Source organism: Meriones unguiculatus, chromosome 7 (genome assembly GCF_030254825.1).
Source record: "Meriones unguiculatus strain TT.TT164.6M chromosome 7, Bangor_MerUng_6.1, whole genome shotgun sequence".
In the NCBI taxonomy this organism is placed as follows: Eukaryota; Metazoa; Chordata; class Mammalia; order Rodentia; family Muridae; genus Meriones; species Meriones unguiculatus.
Window position 1 is genome coordinate 87,236,167 of NC_083355.1, and position 17,999 is coordinate 87,254,165.

Below are 17,999 nucleotides of genomic sequence, written 5' to 3' on the forward strand. Positions count from 1 at the left end.
TATTTGTGACTCTGTCCCACCAGGATCTATTATAACAACAGAGCTCTTCACTGTTACTTGTTTTGTGTTTTTGAAACAGAGCCCCACTATATAGCTTTGGCTGGCTTGGAGCTCAATATGTAGATCAGGCCGACCTCAGATTCATAGATTACCCCATGTCCCATGCTGGGATTAAAAGCAAAGGCTACCATGCCTGGCCTCTACTTCCTTTTGAAACTTGCTCTTGAGGCAGCACTGATCAGATTTCAGGGCCTATAGTTGGCCCTGTGAAGTTTATTTAGACTGATGCTTTATAAGGCCCTATATCTGTAGAACAGGCTCTCCTTGCATTTAACCTTAAATCCTTTGGGAAGCTAAGAATGGTTCTTGTGTGTGTGTATATATATATATATATATATATATATATATATTGTGTGTGTGTGTGTGTGTGTGTGTGTGTGTGTGTGTGTATTTTTTGGTTAGAGTTTCCTTATGTGATGCTGCTGTGTAAGGGTGTGAACTGTGCTCTGTCTTGCCCTTTTACAGGTAAATCTGGAAGGCAAAGCCAGTCCTTTGTCACTCCTACAGATGGCTTCCCCAAGTGGCTTCTGTGCATTGGTTCGCTTGCCCAGGCTGATTTATGGAGGCAAAACACTACCAAGAACGCTTTTGGACATATTGGCAGATAGCACCATCTTAAAAGTAGGAGTGGGATGCTCAGAAGATGCCAGCAAGCTTCTACAGGATTATGGCCTCATTGTTAGAGGTTGTCTGGACCTCCGCTACCTAGCCATGAAGCAGGGGTATGGTTTGTATGTATGTCAGGATTCCTGTGGGGTAAACATTGTACATGAGCTATAATTACTGGGGATCAATAATGAAGCATTCAGAATTCATTAGAAACCTAAAGGCTCTGGAAATGCATTTTGAATTTGTGAGGTCTGAGAAAGTTTGGTTGGCTAAAATTTCTCTTTTTTGGTGAAACTCTAATTGTTTATAAAAGAGGTTATAAACCAACCAAGTAGCAAAGTTAGAGCTATAGGCTTTTGTTTTCTTTTTTAAATTAAAAAATTATTATTATTATTATTATTATTATTATTATTATTATTATTTGGTTTCTCAAGACAGGGTTTCTCTGTGTAGCCCTAGCTGTCCTGAAACTCACTCTATAGATCAAACTCACAGAGATCGCCTTCCTCTGCCTCCCAAGTGCTGGGATCAAAGGCATACACCAGTACTGCCTAGCTTGCTTATTTTTTTCACATGTGAAGTCTGTTTTAAATTCAGTAGACTAAATACAAGAATTTGTACTTGTGGCTTCTCTTCAGAAATTACATGACCTGACCTCAGTACAGAGTTGTAGGTGGCAAAAATGGGCGAGGTTTGGGCTTTCTTTTCTTAATGTCCATGCTCAATTATTAAAAATAATCTATTTTTATTTTAAGTGCATTGGTATTTTGCCTGTATGTATGTCTGTGTGAGGATGTCAGATCCGGGAGTTATATACAATTGTGAGCTACCATGTGGGTGCTAGGGATTGAACCTCAGTCCTCTGGAAGAGCAGTCAGTGCGCCTAACTGCTGAGCCTTCTCTCCAACCCTGTGTGTACTTAGTTTAATTTTCCAAGTCCTCACTACTCCTATGGTAAACCTAACCTCTGGTCAGCCTTTGAGTTTGCAGACCCTGTCTTAGGCCCAAATAATGGTCAACCTTGTCCTTGACAAAGAGAGAGGGGCTTCCCGTCTTAGCCCTTTCTTCTGTGGAAACTATTTTAACTCATCTTTTTAGGAGTCACACTTAATTCCTCAGGCACATGCACAATACTCATTATTTATTTATTCACTTAAACTTTATTTATTTATTTTTATGTATTTTGAGTGTTTTGCCTGCATCTATGTTTGTGCTGTGGAGTCCAGAAGAAGGCATCAGATCCCCTGGAACTGGAGTTACAGAGTGGTGTGAGCCACTATGTGAGAGTTGGGAACTAAACCTGGGTCCTTCACAAGAGCATCAAATGCTCTTAACTGTTGAACCATCTCCTGAAACTACAGTCCTCATTTATACTGATAAAAACAGGACAGCCTCTCCTGTCTTAAATGACACTGTCTCTACAAGGTGGAAGACTGTCATAATCTCAGAGAAAGCTTAATTGAAATCTGTGCCTGTCTGAACTTTTGAGCATAAGTGAATTTTTATTTTGGTTTGTTGCTTTGTTTACTTTGTTAGTGAAGTATAATTTTTTTCTTAGTATTATGTGAAAATATTATTATAAAAATTAAAACTGCAACGTTTGAACTAAAGAAGAAAGCTACATGCTTTCTTTTTCCTTTTTTTTTTTTTGTGTGTGTGGGGGTTCAAGACAGGGTTTCTCTGTGTATCCTTGGCTGTCCTGGACTCTCTTTGTAGACCAGATTGGCCTTGGAACTCACAAAGATCTACCTGTTTCTCCCTCCTGAATGCTGGGATTATAGGCATGTACTACTGTGCCCAGTTTTTATTTTTATTTTTATTTTTTATTTTTTTGAGACAGGGATTCTGTATATTACTCCTGGCTGTGATCCACCTGCTTCTGCCTTCTGAGTGCTGGGATTAAAGGCTTGTGCTACCATTGCTGGGGCCAGAAGCTGCATTTTATTAGACCTGTCTGTATTCTTCTGAGTATAGAGGGTGACATGTTGAGTCAGGAGAGACTGCATATCTGGATTGTTAATGCTGTGGGTTACCAGCTGTGTGACTTTTGTAAGGTAGTACACCTCACAGTTTCCTCACTTGTGGAGATAATCTTACCTCATAGGGTTGGTGTGGGGTTTAAATGATGAAGCAATAAGAAGAACTGAGGAATACTGTGTGTTATATATATACAGCAATATATGAATTTTTTTGTTTTGGTTTTTTGAGTCAGGGTTTTTCCTACTAAATGAATTTTAATATTAACTGCCATTATAATCATATCATCACTATAGTTTTGGCACAATAATAATTTGATTGATTTTTTCCTTCTGAGTTCTTTCTTTGTATTTGGAAACACTTAAATGAATGTATGTAATTTGAAAGTGTATTGAATTCTCTGAGTAAATGCAAAATGGGTGTCAGTTTGGCTAAAGATGGGCTGGGTGTGGTAGTGAACTCCTGTACTACCAACACTTAGGAGGGTGAGGCAGGAGGGTCATGAGTTTGAGAACAGCCTAGGCTAGATCATGAACACCTATCTCAAAAATACCCCAAAAAGAATTAGGCTAAACATGGATATTATCATGAAATGATAAGCATATAAGTTACGGATACAGATGAGAATGAAATCGTAGGTGTGTGTTGAGGTGCACATGTGCATGTGTGGAGGCCAGAGGTCACTGTGAAGTCTTCTTCAATTGCTCTTCATTTCATTTTGTGGTTGTTGGAGACAGAGTTTCACTAAATAGCTGTGGCTAGCTTGGAAGTCACTATGTACACCAGGTTGGCCTTGAACTCAGAGATCTACATGCCTGTCTTTGTGCCTGTCTTTGCCTCCTGAGTGCAGGGATTAAAGGTGTGTACTACCATCCCATCCCACTTTATTGTTGAGACTGAGTCTCTCATTGAGTCTGGATGGAGCTCACAGATTTGACTGTGCTGGCTGGCCATCAAACCTTCTGTCTCCTCCTCAAAGTGCTGGGACGACAGGCATGTTCTGCCACACCTGCCCTTTTTGTTTGTTTGTTTTTGTTTTTGTTCTGTTTTTTGAGACAGGGTTTCTCTGTATAACTCCTCTGACTGTCCTGGAACTTACTCTCTAGAGCAGGCTGGCCTCAAACTCACAGTGATCCACCTGTTTCTGCCTCCTCAGTGCTGGGATCAAAGGAGTGTGCCACCATACCTGGCCTTTTTAAATGGGTTCTGAGAGATCAAACTCAGGTCCTTATGCTTGCATAGAAAGTACTTTACCAACTGAGTTATTCCTCTTGATTAAGAATGAAACTTTTATCAGACCTTTAATTTTGTCTTTTTTAAAATGTTTTTGGTACTGAGAATTGAGCTTTAGCGCTTGAATAAAGTGCTAAAAGTGCTAAAAGGCAAGTGCTAAAACATTGGACTGTATTTCTAGCCCAAGAACCTTCATTTTAAATGAAATTATTTTGTTGCTGGAGATTGGACCTTTGTACATACTATGTATGCGCTTCATCACTGAGCTACACTCCAGCCTCCACTTTAGTGGTATTTAGTAAAATTAAAGGAAGTTTAGCATCTCCCCAGCATCCTTAATTTCCATGCATTTAACCAAGACCTATTTATTGTGTCCAGGTGTGCCTGGGCTTTTGCGTGTGTTTTACGTGTCCCGGTCGATGAGATGTAACTGCTGACTGCTTGTTTGGCGAGGGAAGCTCCCTGTTCTTCCTCACCGCAGTGGTTTTGGCTCCTCATTCCCCGAGGGGGCTGTGCTGCAACGCTGACAGGAGCCTCCGCCCGCCTGTGTGCTGCTCTGTGACTTCCAGATGTTCACCCTGGACCATTGTCATGCATTGTCTGCTTTTATAGACTGGCTCTTCTTGTTATTATTTTGGTACCAGGGATTGAATCCAGGGCCTTGTGCATGCTAGGCAAGTACTGTATCACTTAGTGTTTTTTTGTTTGTTTGTATTGTTTTTCTCAGTAGTACTGGGGATTGATCCCAGGGCTTTATGCTGGGCAAGTACTATACTGACTAAGCCTTACTACTTTTTTAAAAAGTCTGTGTCATTAGGACTCTTTTTTTTTTTTTGACAGGGTCTTACTATGTGCCTTTGCTAGCATGGAACTTATATAGACCAGCCTGGCCTCAAACTCACAGTGATCCTCCTGCCTCTGCCTTCCACATGTTGGGATTAAAAGTATGTATGCCCAGCTTTCCCCCCCCCCCCCCTTTAAGACAGGGTCTCATGGCTTGGAAGATGGCTCAGTGGGTTAAAGTGCTTGCCATGAAAGTAAGAAGACCTAAGTTTGAATCCCTAGAACCCATGTAAAGCCAGGTGAGGTAGTGCATATCTGTAATCCCGGAACTCCTGCCTGCTGTGAGAGGTGGAGACAGGAGAATCTCAGGAATCTCCCTGCCCTGCCAGCCTGGCAAATACAGTCATGAACAGCAGAGAGACCCTGTCTCACACCTTGTCCTAAAAGACAAGGACGATTATTCAAGGTTGCCCTCTGACCTCCAAATGCATGCTGTGGCATGTGTGCACCTACACTCACATGAATGTGCACACACAGGTACGTAACACACACGCACACACACGTTCAAAGATTTAAACATTTTAAATGAATTAACAAATAAGGTCTGACATAACCCTGCAGGTCTGGAACTCCATGTAGCTGAGGATGATCTTGAATTCCTCTTCCCAAGCCCCAGAATTACAAGCATGTACCACCACACTGGCTCTTAATGTTTTCATTCTATTTACTTAAAATGTTCTTGATGTATGTGTGTGTGAGAGTGTGTGTGCTCCAAGAGACAGATGGGGAGGTCAAAGGACAGCTTGCTCCTAACTTGACTGTTATTTCCTTATGTATGTGGATGGGGATTAAACTTAGTAGGAGGTGCCTATACCCTGTGTCATCTCCGGGGCCCACTGATGTTTCCCAAATTCCACATACATCTCTTGGTTAGTCTGTAATCTCTGAACAGGATTCTTTTTGTTATCCCCCGGCAATTTAAAAAAAATATGTTTATTTCTGTCTACTGGTGTTTTCCCTGCATCTGTGTAAGTGCTTACAAGTGTGCAGTGTCTGAGGAGGTGAGAGAGGGCATCCGACACCCTCGAACTGGAGGTACAGATGGTTGTGAGCTGCCACTTGGGTGCTGGAAATCAAATCTGAGTTCTCTGCAAGACCAGCATGTGCTCTTAACCTCTGAGCCATCTCTCTAGCCCCCTGCAGCAGTTTTAATCAGAAAGTTTTAAACAACAGAAATAATTACTGGCTTTTATACTCTTACCTCCCTGATAAAAATAGCCTTGTCATTTTTTTCATGTTTAAAATCATAAAGCATGAGCACCATTGAAGGATAGTTAGTCTGTTCACAAATCTTTTTGCTACAAGTAGTGCTACAAAGAATATCCACTTAAGTATCTTTGTTCTTTGGATAAACTCCCAGAAAAGGAATTGCTAGATCAGAGAATTTTTTTATTTTAGTTTTTGATAGTTATTATTAAACTGTTTTTTATAACGATCATAAAGATGTCCAGTCTATGCATTTTACATGAGCCTAATTGATTTTATGCTCCATTAATACTAGATGTACTTGTTTTAAAAAAATACGGCTGTCTGGCAGCAAATCACCATTTGCTTTGATTTCTTGTGCTTATTTGTTCTATGTTTATTGGTCATTTAAATTTTTTCCTAGTCATGCCATTTGCTCACTTTTGATACTTGGTTTTATTCTTTCTTGTAGAAACAATATACTTTGTAATGGGCTTAGCCTGAAATCACTTGCTGAGACTATTCTGAACTTTCCACTTGACAAGTCCCTTCTACTTCGTTGCAGCAACTGGGATGCTGAGAATCTTACTGAAGACCAGGTACTTGTGATCAGAGTAGTTGGTTCTAGTTGTCAGTGTGAGCATTGGGCAGAAAGGCCTTAAAGGAGACTTCCTGTCAGGGGACGCTCAAGACAGTAATGTTCATGCTGCTTAAATGAAATATTAGAGTCCCTATTTTAGTTCGGAATATGCTGACACTTCAGAAAATGTTTTTTTTCCCCAGAAATGCACAAACATTTTTAAATGCTATAACTCTCACATAAGAAACAGTAAGCAGCTCTCTACCTTTGCTACCCCATTCCTTCTTTTGCTCTTCCCTCTCAGAGGTGACCGCTTTAATTTCTTTCTGGTAATTACCATTATAATTCTAGAGTACATGCATGTGTCATTCTTTCTTATTTGTGCTTAGTATGTTTTGACTTCTTGAACAGAAGTTATGGTTTAGGGCTCTTCCAGCTCCTGGGTCCCAAGGAGCTACCTACCCCATTGTTCCCTACCCCATTTCCTCAGTATAAATAGATATACCATTTTCATCAGGAACAATACTTTGTTTTCCCGGAATATATGATTTGTATTTTTGTTTTCTTAGTTTTCTGCACACTATTAATTTAACCCCAGCCCTTTTAGCAGAACTGTGGCTCTATTGGCTGTTTCAGATGTATTGAGTAACTGTCCTTCTGTCCTTGCAACCTTCTGTTGTTCCCTGGCCCTCTGTTGTCCCTTCCTGCTGTTCTCCTTCAGCTTTCTGTTTTGTCCCTTTGGCCCTCTGTTGTCCTTCTGTGGTCCTCTGCTGTCTTCCTGTGGCCCTTTGCTGCCCATTTTGCTCAGGAATGTTGGCTCTCCAGACCTGCTGCCCACTGCAATCTGAAATTTGCTTCTTATATCCATCTGCTCCTTCCACCTCTCTTCTATAGTAGATCCTTTGGTGTCTAAATCCCATGTTTTTGTCCTTTGTTACCCTGCAAGTCTGAAAGGATAAGCGGCCAGGTGAGGTGCACCTGTAATCCCGGCACTCGGGAGACAGAGGCAGGTGGATCTCTGTAAGTTCGAGGCCAACATGGTCTACAGAGTAAGTCTAGGACAGCCAAAGCTACACAGAGAAACCCTGTCTCAAAATAAACAAACAAACCAAAAAGGATAAATGATTTCCCTTTCTTAGCCAGTGATTTGGCTATTAGCAGTTTAGGGCAAAAGCCATTTTCTTTCAGAACTTGTGTTCCAGCTTCTAACATTTGAGTGTGCCACTGTTCTTTCTCAAAGTTTCTCAAAGTTCTCTTTCCTTCCTTGTTTGAAATCCATGGAGGTAAACATGAGTAGAGGTCATGTTTTACTCACAGTGGTAGGGGATTTAGTGGACTGGACCCTCTCTGTCTGGATGTTCTTGTCTTCAAGTTCAGGAAAGAATCCTTAGATCATTTTCTTTGAAAAGTTCCTACTCTCCTTTTTTTTTTTTTTGTTTTTTTTTTTTTTTTTTGTTTTTAGAACTTAATCTTTTTGGAGTATTGGATCCCCCAAATTGATCCTCTAATTTTTTTTTTTTTTTGAGACAATGTCGTGTTTTCCTGTCTTTGTCTGCTGTCTTCGTGTGGGGTGCTGGGAGTACAGATGCGTGCTGCTGTATCTGGCTTTTTGCACAGGTCTGGCTGGAACTCAGGTAGTCAGGCTGTACAGCAGCAGCACTCTCACCTCCAGCTGTGTCCAGCCTGAGTACACACTGTTGAAACAGCCTGGACTTCTGCTTAAGGGATGCAGCATCTTCACATAGAGCAGGAAGGATTTCTGATTTCTTCCCATTCCCTCGCATCACTTCTTTTCCTCAGATTCCTTCTCATAAATACTTGTTTTGTTCCTTGGCTTTCATGTTAGAGATTTTCCAGATGTTTAGAACCTTGATTGTCCATTCATATTTAAGGAGACACTAGGGTGAAGGATATAGCTTTTATATCATGCTTAGGGCCTGGACTCAGTTTCACACACACACACATGCGCACGTGCACACACACACACACACAAAGACAAACAAATGAAAAAAGAGACATAAAAGATGACAAGAAAAGCCAGGTGTGGTAGCATATGCTTTTAATTCCAGCAGAGGCCAGCCTGGTCTACAGGGCTAGTTCGAAGACAGCAAGAGCTACACAGAGAAACCCTGTCTTGAAAAACAAAACAAAACAAAAAAGAATCTGATAAGATCTATCAGCTGATGAGTAAATAAAATGTAGTACAGGTACACAATGGCATATTATTCAACAGATAAAAAGGACACGTGCTATAAACTTGTGATCTCTTGCCTTGGCCTCCCAAGTGCTGGCATTTCAGACATATGCCAGTTTTCCAGCCTTAACATGGATGAAAATTGATAGGATCATGTCATATGAAGTTGGACATGGTGACTCACAGCTATAACTGTTGGAAAATTTCTTTCCTGTCTGGTTCTTATCTTCAGACCAAGAAGGTTGAGGTACATAGATAATTAGGAGTGAGCAAAAAATAGAGGATGTATTTAATGAAAGGCAAAGAAGCTCTTGGTAGCCATGGGATAGGGTGTACAGAAAAAGAGGGTTGCCTTTCTAAACAGAGAACAAAGAAGGTAATTCCAGTTGCTTGTAAATTGGGAGAAAAGGTAGGGAGCAACTAGGAAGAATTCTCTGAGGATGAAGACCTAACTTTCTGTGTCAGTGGTCAAGAGAGAAGACCAGATGGCTTCTAATTCACAGAGATCCACCTGCCTCTGCCTCTGGAGTGCTGGAATTAAAGGTGTGCGCCACCACTGCCAGGGGAGAGTTAACAATTGGAGCCAGCAAGGTGGCTCAGTACTTGCCACTAAGCCTGAAAGCCTTATTTGAATCCCTAGGATCCACTTGATGAAGGAGACAATTGATTCCAGCAAGTTGTCCTTCAACCCTACACACACACTGACACATGCAGCCATACATACACACAAATAAACAAATGGAACTAAATATTTAACAGTGCTGTTTTTTTCTAATTACAAGCATAATGGTAAAGATTTCAGAGAAGTCTTGGTGGGCTGGAGAGATGGCTCAGTGGTTAAGAACACTGCTGCTCTTGCAGAGGACCCAGATTCCATTCCCGACTCTAAATATAGTGACTTACAACCACCTCCAACTATCCCAGGAGATCTACTGCTTTCTTCCAACCTCCGTGGGCACCCGTCACACATATATACATTTGGGCAAATACTTACACACACAAAATAAAAATAAATAAATCTTGAAAAAGAATTTCAGGGAATAGTATTTGCACCTGATGTGTAAAAAAAAAAAAATAGTAGGTTGGACCAAACAGTGTTGGTGTATATCTTTAATGCCAGCAGTCAGGAGGCATAGGTAGGCGAATCTCAGAATTTGAAGCCAGCCTGGTCTATAGAGCAAGTTCCAGGACAGCCAGGACTACATAGAGAAACCCTGTTTTGGAAAAACAAAAACAGGGAAACAAACAAAAAGTGGGTTGAATACAAAGCAGGTATGCAGGGCTTTGGGTGCTGGCGGGCTCCATTGTCAGTAGCTGTGGTTGGTCGGATGTCAGCAATCATGCATCTATTCTCTCTGGTTGCTTGATTTTTCCAGAAATGAACCCTTTAGTCTTTTACCCTGGAGGAGTAACTCCCACTGTCCATACACTGGGGGGTTTGGTGTTGGGGAGGATACTGTGGTCTTACCATTGACTGTACAGATTGTCCTGTATTCTCTCCTTTTGTTCAGGAGACATTCTGTATTTACCTTAGATTGTACTTTGTATAGCTGTATGTAGGCCTTCTGTTTTTGCCATTATGTGATTTAAGTTTTTTGTTTTACAAAGATTTATTTATTTTTTTTATTTTATGTGCACTGGTATTTTGCCTGCATGTATGTCCATGTGAAGGTGCCAAATCCCCTGGAACTAGAGTTACAGATAGTTGTGAGCTGCCATTTGGGTGCTGGAAATTGAACCTGGGTTCTCTGAGAAAGTGGCCAGTGCTCTTAACCACTGACCCATCTCTTCACCCCTGTGATTTAAAATCTTACTATTTTAAGGCAGGAAGAGGTAGTTTCTTGGCCCTGTTGTGCAGACAAGTTAGTTGACAAGTGTTTAAAAGTGGTTTCCTTCTGGTCATTTTCACCTCTTTACTGATCTTTCACAGATAACTGCTGCCTTCATTCCTCCATGCCTTTTTGGTCTCTGTGGCTCAAACCAATGTGGTTTTGGCTCTTTGGACTACCACCATCTCTAATTCTAGGTCTTAACCTTCTGTTGTCTTCAAGTCAGTTACTGCTTCATCCTTTCAAAATGTTAGGAAAAATTTAGCAAAATTTGTGTTTAAGATTAATATGATCCTGTAGTAAAATTCCAGGCATTGAATTATCTGAGTTTGTTTTCCACAGCAATTACTGTTTTGTTGTGACCCTGAGTAAGTTACTTCTTTGTGCTTTGAAAATACTTTTTTTTTTAAGACAGGATGTAGTCCTAGTTGATGTGGAAATGTATGTAGACCAGGCTAGCCTTGAACTCGCAGAGATCTGCCTGCCTCTCCTGGGATTAAAGGTATGTACCACCAACTTGGTCATTTTTTATTTCTTTTTGGTGGTGATAGTGAATGAAAAATGGTTTTATTAATCTTAATAAAGCCTCATGCAGTGGTACACACCTTTAATCCCAGCACTCCGGGAGCTAGAGGCATGCGGATCTCTGTGAGTTCGAGGCCAGCCTGGCCTACCAAGTAAGTCCAGGAGAGCCAAGGCTACAGAGAGAAACCCTGTCTCAACTCCCATCCCCCATCTCCCCCAAAAAAGAAAAATGTCAGCATGCCCAGTTTTTTTTTTTACATGGTTTCTGGGGATCAAACTCATGTGTTTATGCTTGCCAGGCAAGCACTTTACCAAGTAAATTATATGTCCAACTACCATAATAGACTTTTATGTTTGGTTTTGTATTAGACATAGAGCCTCACATTGAGCTCACCCTGGCCTTAAGCTCGAGGTTGTCCTCTTAACTCAGTTTCTCAAGTGCTGGGATTAAAGGCAAAATACCTGAGAAAGAGAGAGAGAGAGTGGGGGTGTTTGATTCCAGGGTTTTGTTTGTTTGTTTGTTTGTTTGTTTGTTTTTTCAAAACAGGGTTTCTCTGTGTAGCTTGGCTGTCCTGGAATTCACTCTGTAGACTAGGCTGGCCTTGAGGTCTCAGAGATCTACCTGCCTGTGCCTTCCAAGTGCAGGGATAAAGGTGTGTGCCACCACTGCCTGGCAGAACCCAGGGTTTTGTAATTGACTGTGAGGGTACTCTCACTGGCTTGTCCTCCATATCCCACTGACTTCTGACTTTTCTCTTCAGGTAACTTATGCTGCCAGGGATGCGCAGATTTCAGTGGCTCTCTTTCTCCATCTTCTTGGATACCCTTTCTCTAGAAATCCTTATGAGGAGGAAAACAATGACCAAATCAGCTGGCGAAAAGTCTTGGAGAAATGCAGGGATATGGTAGACATCCCATTCCGAAGCAAAGGACTTGGCCGGTTGGGTGAAGAGGTTAATGGGGAAGCGCTGGAATCTCAACAGAAGCCAAGGCCTAGGAAGGCTAAGATTGATGGAATGGTGCCAGGCAGCAACCAAGGGAGAGACCCCAGGAAGCATAAGAGAAAGCCCCTGGGGGTGGGCTATTCTGCCAGGTAACCCATATGTTTCCTGATGATGACTAGTCAGGGCTCACCTTTACCCTAGTCAGGCTGCAGGCACTCTCCAGCGTTAATGTAATTCTCCCTGCTTTTAGTGACATTTGGGCTATACTTTCTTTGTGTAGTTTTCTTCTTTTCCCCTTTTTTTACTTTTCTATTTATCAATTGAAAAAGAAATGAAGTGAACTTACTCTAGCTTTGGCACTGACCCTGGTGCAACCTTAGGTTTTTAAACTACCTATAAAAGAGATACAGGGCCATCAAGATGGCTCACCATGTAGAGGCATTTGCTGCCAAACCTAATGACCTGGGTTCAGTCTTCAGAACCCACATGGCAGAAAGAGAGAACTGACTCCCAAAGTTGTCCTCTAATTTCTACATGGACAACACGTGTGCCTCTCCCCCAGAATAAACAAATTAGTGATAATAAAATGTTTTAAGGGGATAGTTTTTGTCCCTTATTTGAGACGGTTATGAACATGAATAACACAAAGCCCTCATATCAGGAGAAATGCACCTTTGGGTTTCATGTTCATTTAGAGTCTAGCCTCACACTAACTCTCTTCTGTAACTATTGAGACTCTCCTGTGTGACTGACACCTCTTGAGGAGGATGAGTAATAAGTGCTTTGAATGCAAGTATGATCCTTGGAGCATGGCACCTTTAGGAATTAGATGATTAAGTCAAAGGAAGCATTGCCTGTGAGCCAGAAATCAACCCACATGGCCCCATTACCTTATGTGAACTTTTACTGTTTTAATTTACTGTTTAATTCAGTGATTTGGCAGTTTATTAGTGCTCTGTTCCTGTTTTCATTCGCAGTGGAGCTCTGACACCACACAACTCTTTTCCCACTATCTCAGTCCATAGAGGCATCAAGAATTCATTCATAGCTCCACTTCCTAGCCAAGCAGACTGAGGATCAAATGTTGATTTTTTTTTTCCTATATGTAGTATGTTTGATTCTGGTGTTGAGAATAGCTTGAATCTCTCGGAAGAGAGTGTGGGAAGGTCTTGGGTGGCTTGACCAACAGCTTTCAGTATGAGATTTCTTTTCCCTGCAGAAAATCACCTCTTTATGATAACTGCTTTCTCCAAGCTCCTGATGGACAGCCCTTGTGCACCTGTGACCGGAGGAAAGCTCAGTGGTACCTGGACAAAGGCATTGGAGGTAAGAGACTCATCTGCCATCTTTACTTACAAATAGGGTCTTGTTGTGAGTAGGGTGTGGAGGAGGGTGCTGGAGGAAGGCAAAGAGACCTTTAGATATGTGGGACCGGGTAGTCATAATGGGGTTCTCTGCTGCACACAATAAGCAACAGTTACAGGTAGCAGAATGGCCCAGCACTGATGTGTTTTCTCTTTCCTAAGAGCTGGTGAGTAAAGAACCTTTTGTGGTCAGGCTACAGTTTGAACCTGCAGGAAGACCTGAATCCCCAGGAGATTATTACTTGATGGTTAAAGAGAACCTATGTGTTGTCTGTGGCAAGACAGATACCTACATCCGGTGAGTATAGTGCTCACTAAGTAATCTACCCCCTGTGACAGTTGTCTCTGGAGTCATGTGTTGAGCCCTCAGATGCCTGTGTGTTTCCCCACATGGCAGAGAGACTTAGCTAGCTCTACAAGCACCACAGTTTTCCTAACAGCTTCAGCATGCTGCCTGCCATCTCTGGTGGCTTGAGTCCTGTTAAAGCTAGATCCCTGTATCCCTCACTGAAGCTGTCACACTTTCTGAGCCTTAGCGTTGGTTAGAATTTCCTGGGACCGTACTTTGACGTTAGGGCTCCCACAGGGAACATAGGGCTGGCCACTGGCCTTCAGTACCTGTACTTGGCCTTCTCCCTGGCCCCTGTGTAGTAATTCTCTCTCCTCCTTCTCTGCCAGCTTCCCTCCCACCTGCTTCCCCATTCCCTCTCTTCCTTCCACCATTTCTGGTGTGCTTTATCTATTTTTTAATTTTCGTTAATTTTTGATGGTGGTGTTATCTTCTTGTACTCTTAATTTTTTTTCAGACATCACTTTTCTCATTTTTTGACAGAATATTTCTTTCTTCTTTTACTTTGTTTTATGTATTTTTTAGAGTCACCATTTCTCTTTGTAGCCCTGGCTGTCCTGGAACTCTGTAGACTAGGCTGGCCTGAACTCAGAGATCTACTTGGCTCTGCCTCCCAAGTGTTGGGATTAAAGGCATGCACCACCACTGCCCAGCTGAGACAGAATTGTTATATAGCCTTAAATGTGGATAACTTCCTGACTTAGCCTTACAAGTGCTAGAATTATAGTCATGTGCCACCATGCCTCTCTTCACTGATTCACTTTCCTGCTTTCTTTCTTTTTTTGCAAAGTGGGACAACTGTTGCCACTGAGAATTTTTCCTGAGAACTTAGTTGTACTTAGAAAATGATGACAGACTTTGGTGAGCCAGTAAGTAATGTCAGAGTAAGGGAGTCTGCAGATAAAGGAAATCGGTTTGCTCAGCCCACTGGACTTCTTTGAGAGTTATTGTGTGGTATCGAACACCATTTCTCTGAGACTCTTCTTTCTAGGAACGTGCTGGTTCTTACCAGACTATGCCACTGAAGCCTGACAGCAGGTAGTCTGTACTTACTTCAAGGAGAAAGGACCCTAAAGCACAGGTAGTTAAGGCAGGCAGCTGGACCTTTTAGTGGCATAGATAGTTTTGCCTTCATGTACCCCCTATTGAGTGGTCCTGCCCAAGCCTTCCAAGTCATGTTTAGGCCCAGGTTAGTCTCAGTATCTTACCTGCTAGCTCCATATGTGCTCTGTATCATAAGCTGATGAGCATTGCTTTTGCGTTGGGCTCATTCCAGGAAAAATATCATTCCACATGAGTACCGCAAGCACTTCCCCATTGAAATGAAGGACCACAACTCCCACGATGTGCTGTTGCTCTGCACCTCCTGCCATGCCATCTCTAACTACTATGACAACCATCTGAAGCAACAGCTGGCCAAGGAGTTCCAAGCTCCCATTGGCTCAGAGGAGGGCTTACGCCTGCTGGAAGATCTAGAGCGCAGGCAGGTGCGTTCTGGAGCCAGAGCCCTGCTCAACGCCGAGAGCCTGCCTGCCCATCGGAAAGAAGAGCTGCTGAGTGCACTCAGGGAGTTTTATAACACCGATATTGTTACAGAGGAGATGCTTCAAGAGGCTGCCAGCCTGGAGACCAGGTACAACCTCCTGTTCTGTTCAGAGAAAGAACAGGGCATGCTTTGTGAAAATGATTGTCACAGTAACAGTGCTTAGCCACATGCTTATTAATCCAATGTCTGTCTAGGATTCTGTGGGGTAGAATCAAACAATCTGAGAACTTCCTTTTCATAAGAGATGGTGAGGTGGTTCAGCAGGTTAAAGCACTTGCTGCCAAGCCTGACAACTTTATTTAGATCCCTTGGACCTGCATGGTAGATCAAGAGAACCAATTCCCAAAAGTTGTCCTGTGACCTCCATACATGTGCCATGGCATGCTTACACACACACACACACACACACAAAACAAAACAGATAAAATTGTGATTTTTTTAAAAGAGAGTTTTGCCAATTGTTAGGTATATATTGACTCCATAAGCTCATATGTCTAATGAAGTGAAGTTGGGGCTAGTGCAAGTCGGCATGTAAGATGAAAATGATAGCCAATTAATGCCTTGAAATCCCTGAATTGCCACAAAGTAGAGTATATGTGGGTTTGTGTCTCTTAGCTCATACCTAAATTCGTTAGTCTTTTGACCAGTGCATTCATTCATGTTTCTTGTCTCACTGTACCTAATATTTGAACGCACTAAATAGAATTTTGAGCAAACTGCTCTCCTATTTAATTTTTTTCCTCTTTTCCCCTCCTTCCCTATGAGTACATAGTTGAATTCATATGACATAACTCAGTGATCGTAGACAAGAAGTTTATGATACTGACCTGGATGGGCACATAGCTCCAATAATAAGGATTGTGGGTTACTATGCAGCTGTCAGTTTTCTATAGGATTAGAGGTCCATAAAACTAATGAGGCTGAATGCCTGCGGTGTTTTGTTATCAAAAATAAAAAACATAAAACGTCATAGCAGCAAATATTTATTTCTTTATTTAAAAGTGCTTATTTCACTCATACTACTGATCTACTACAGTTCAGAGACACTGAAAATATTTATACTGAACAAATACTTCCAGAGACCCTGAAGCCTACAGCACTAAGCTAGTAGGCTACATAAATTGCCTTTTTATTTCTTATAGCAACTTAATGACTTTTTACTTCTATCTTATGTTTTTAGTGTTAAAAATATTTTTTAATTTTATCTTTAACTAGTCTGTGTAGTTATAGAATAAATGTTATTTTCTAAGGTCTTGTTTTGTTTTGGTTTTGGTTTTTAGGCTTTTCAAGACAGGTTTTCTCTGTGTAGCCTTGGATGTCCTTGTCTCACTTTGTAGACCAGGCTGGCCTTGAACTCACAGAGAGCCCCCAGTCTCTGCCTCCCAGAGTGCTAGAATTATAGGTATGTACCACTGCACCCAGCTATTTTATAAGTTTTACTACTGTGAGGTTAAAGGTAATTTATCAAGGTCACATTACATTAGTGAGTCTGGCCTTTGACTAATTCCCAAATAAATTTTTTTTCACTTATTATTAGTATGTATGCTCACGAGTGCTTGTGTCTAGGTATACATGGGTACTACATAATGTGTTGAGGTCAAAGAACATCTTTTGGAAACTGGTTCTTTCTTTCACCATGGACCAGGGAGCTGCCTCAGGCTGTCAGGCTTGTTCAGCTAGTGCTTTTACAACTTCTTACAACGGTCAGACCTCTCCCCTTCAATCATAGGACTTTCTTTTTCAGTTTATTAGTTCGTTTGTTTGTTTGTTTGTTTGTTTGAGGCAGGGTTTCTCAGTGTAACCCTGACCACCCTGGAACTCATTCTATAGACCAGGCTGGTCTCCCAACTCAGAGTTCCGCCTGCCTCTGCCTTCTGAATGTTGGAATTAAAGGCGTATGCCACCATGCCCAGCTAGCCATAGACTTTTCTAATAAGTGAGTTGTTGAGTTAGATGATATCTTGAGACTGAGAACAGGCTTTTTGGAGACAGATTGAAAATGTAGTGGGGCTGGGCATGGTGGCACTTGGAAAACAGAGGCAGGTGAATCTGTGGAAGTTCAAGGTCACCCTGTCTCAAAAAAAAAACCAAAGGAGAAGGAAGGAAGGAAGCAAGGAAAGAAGTAAGGGAAAGAAGGAGAAAAAAAAAGGCAGAAGGAAAGAAAGGAAGGAAGGAAGGAAGGAAGGAAGGAAGGAAGGAGGGAAGGGAAAGAAAGAAAGAAAGAAAGAAAGAAAGAAAGAAAGAGAAAGAAAAGAAAGAAAGAAAGAAAGAAAGAAAGAAAGAAAGAAAGAAAGAAAGAAAGAAAGGAAAGAACAAAGAAAGCAAGGTGTGGGAAGCTGATGAAGCAAATAAGTAAAAACATGTACAAATATTGGGAGAGCCCAGAGTTGCTAAACTGGTGGGGCTTGGGGTGAAAGACTGGGAATATAGGTTTTGGGAGAGGAAAGAAGCTTGGGAGCAAAGTGGGTTTTTTTACCCCCTTGAAGGAGGTGGAGGGAGGCTCTGTTCACATAGCACCAGCAATTTTCATAGTTTCCTGTCTAGCTAGGGACTAGGCAAGCGGTTCTTCTACATATATCATTTGCACAGCTGAGTAGTCATAGGAGCATCTAACTATGACTGAAACACTTCTTGCCATCATGGTCTGACCTTATTTCTGTAAGGAAGAAGGCACTAAAAAAGTGGACTACCTTGAATTTTACACCCAGATTTGACAGTGTTTTTAGATTTAACAGCCTAATTTTAATACTGAATATGTTTT

At 41.6% G+C, this 17,999-nt stretch overlaps 1 protein-coding gene across 1 annotated transcript in view; it reads left to right on the forward strand.

Moving 5' to 3' along the window:
• Positions 1-17,999, forward strand: part of Exd2 (exonuclease 3'-5' domain containing 2) — a 34,846-nt gene that overhangs the window by 15,158 nt on the left and 1,689 nt on the right. The window contains exons 3-8 of the mRNA XM_021633522.1: positions 526-782; positions 6,380-6,506; positions 11,797-12,128; positions 13,199-13,305; positions 13,506-13,641; positions 14,969-15,325. Of these exons, the coding sequence (XP_021489197.1) occupies positions 526-782; positions 6,380-6,506; positions 11,797-12,128; positions 13,199-13,305; positions 13,506-13,641; positions 14,969-15,325 (1,316 nt within the window). The remainder of the gene's footprint in view (positions 1-525; positions 783-6,379; positions 6,507-11,796; positions 12,129-13,198; positions 13,306-13,505; positions 13,642-14,968; positions 15,326-17,999) is intronic.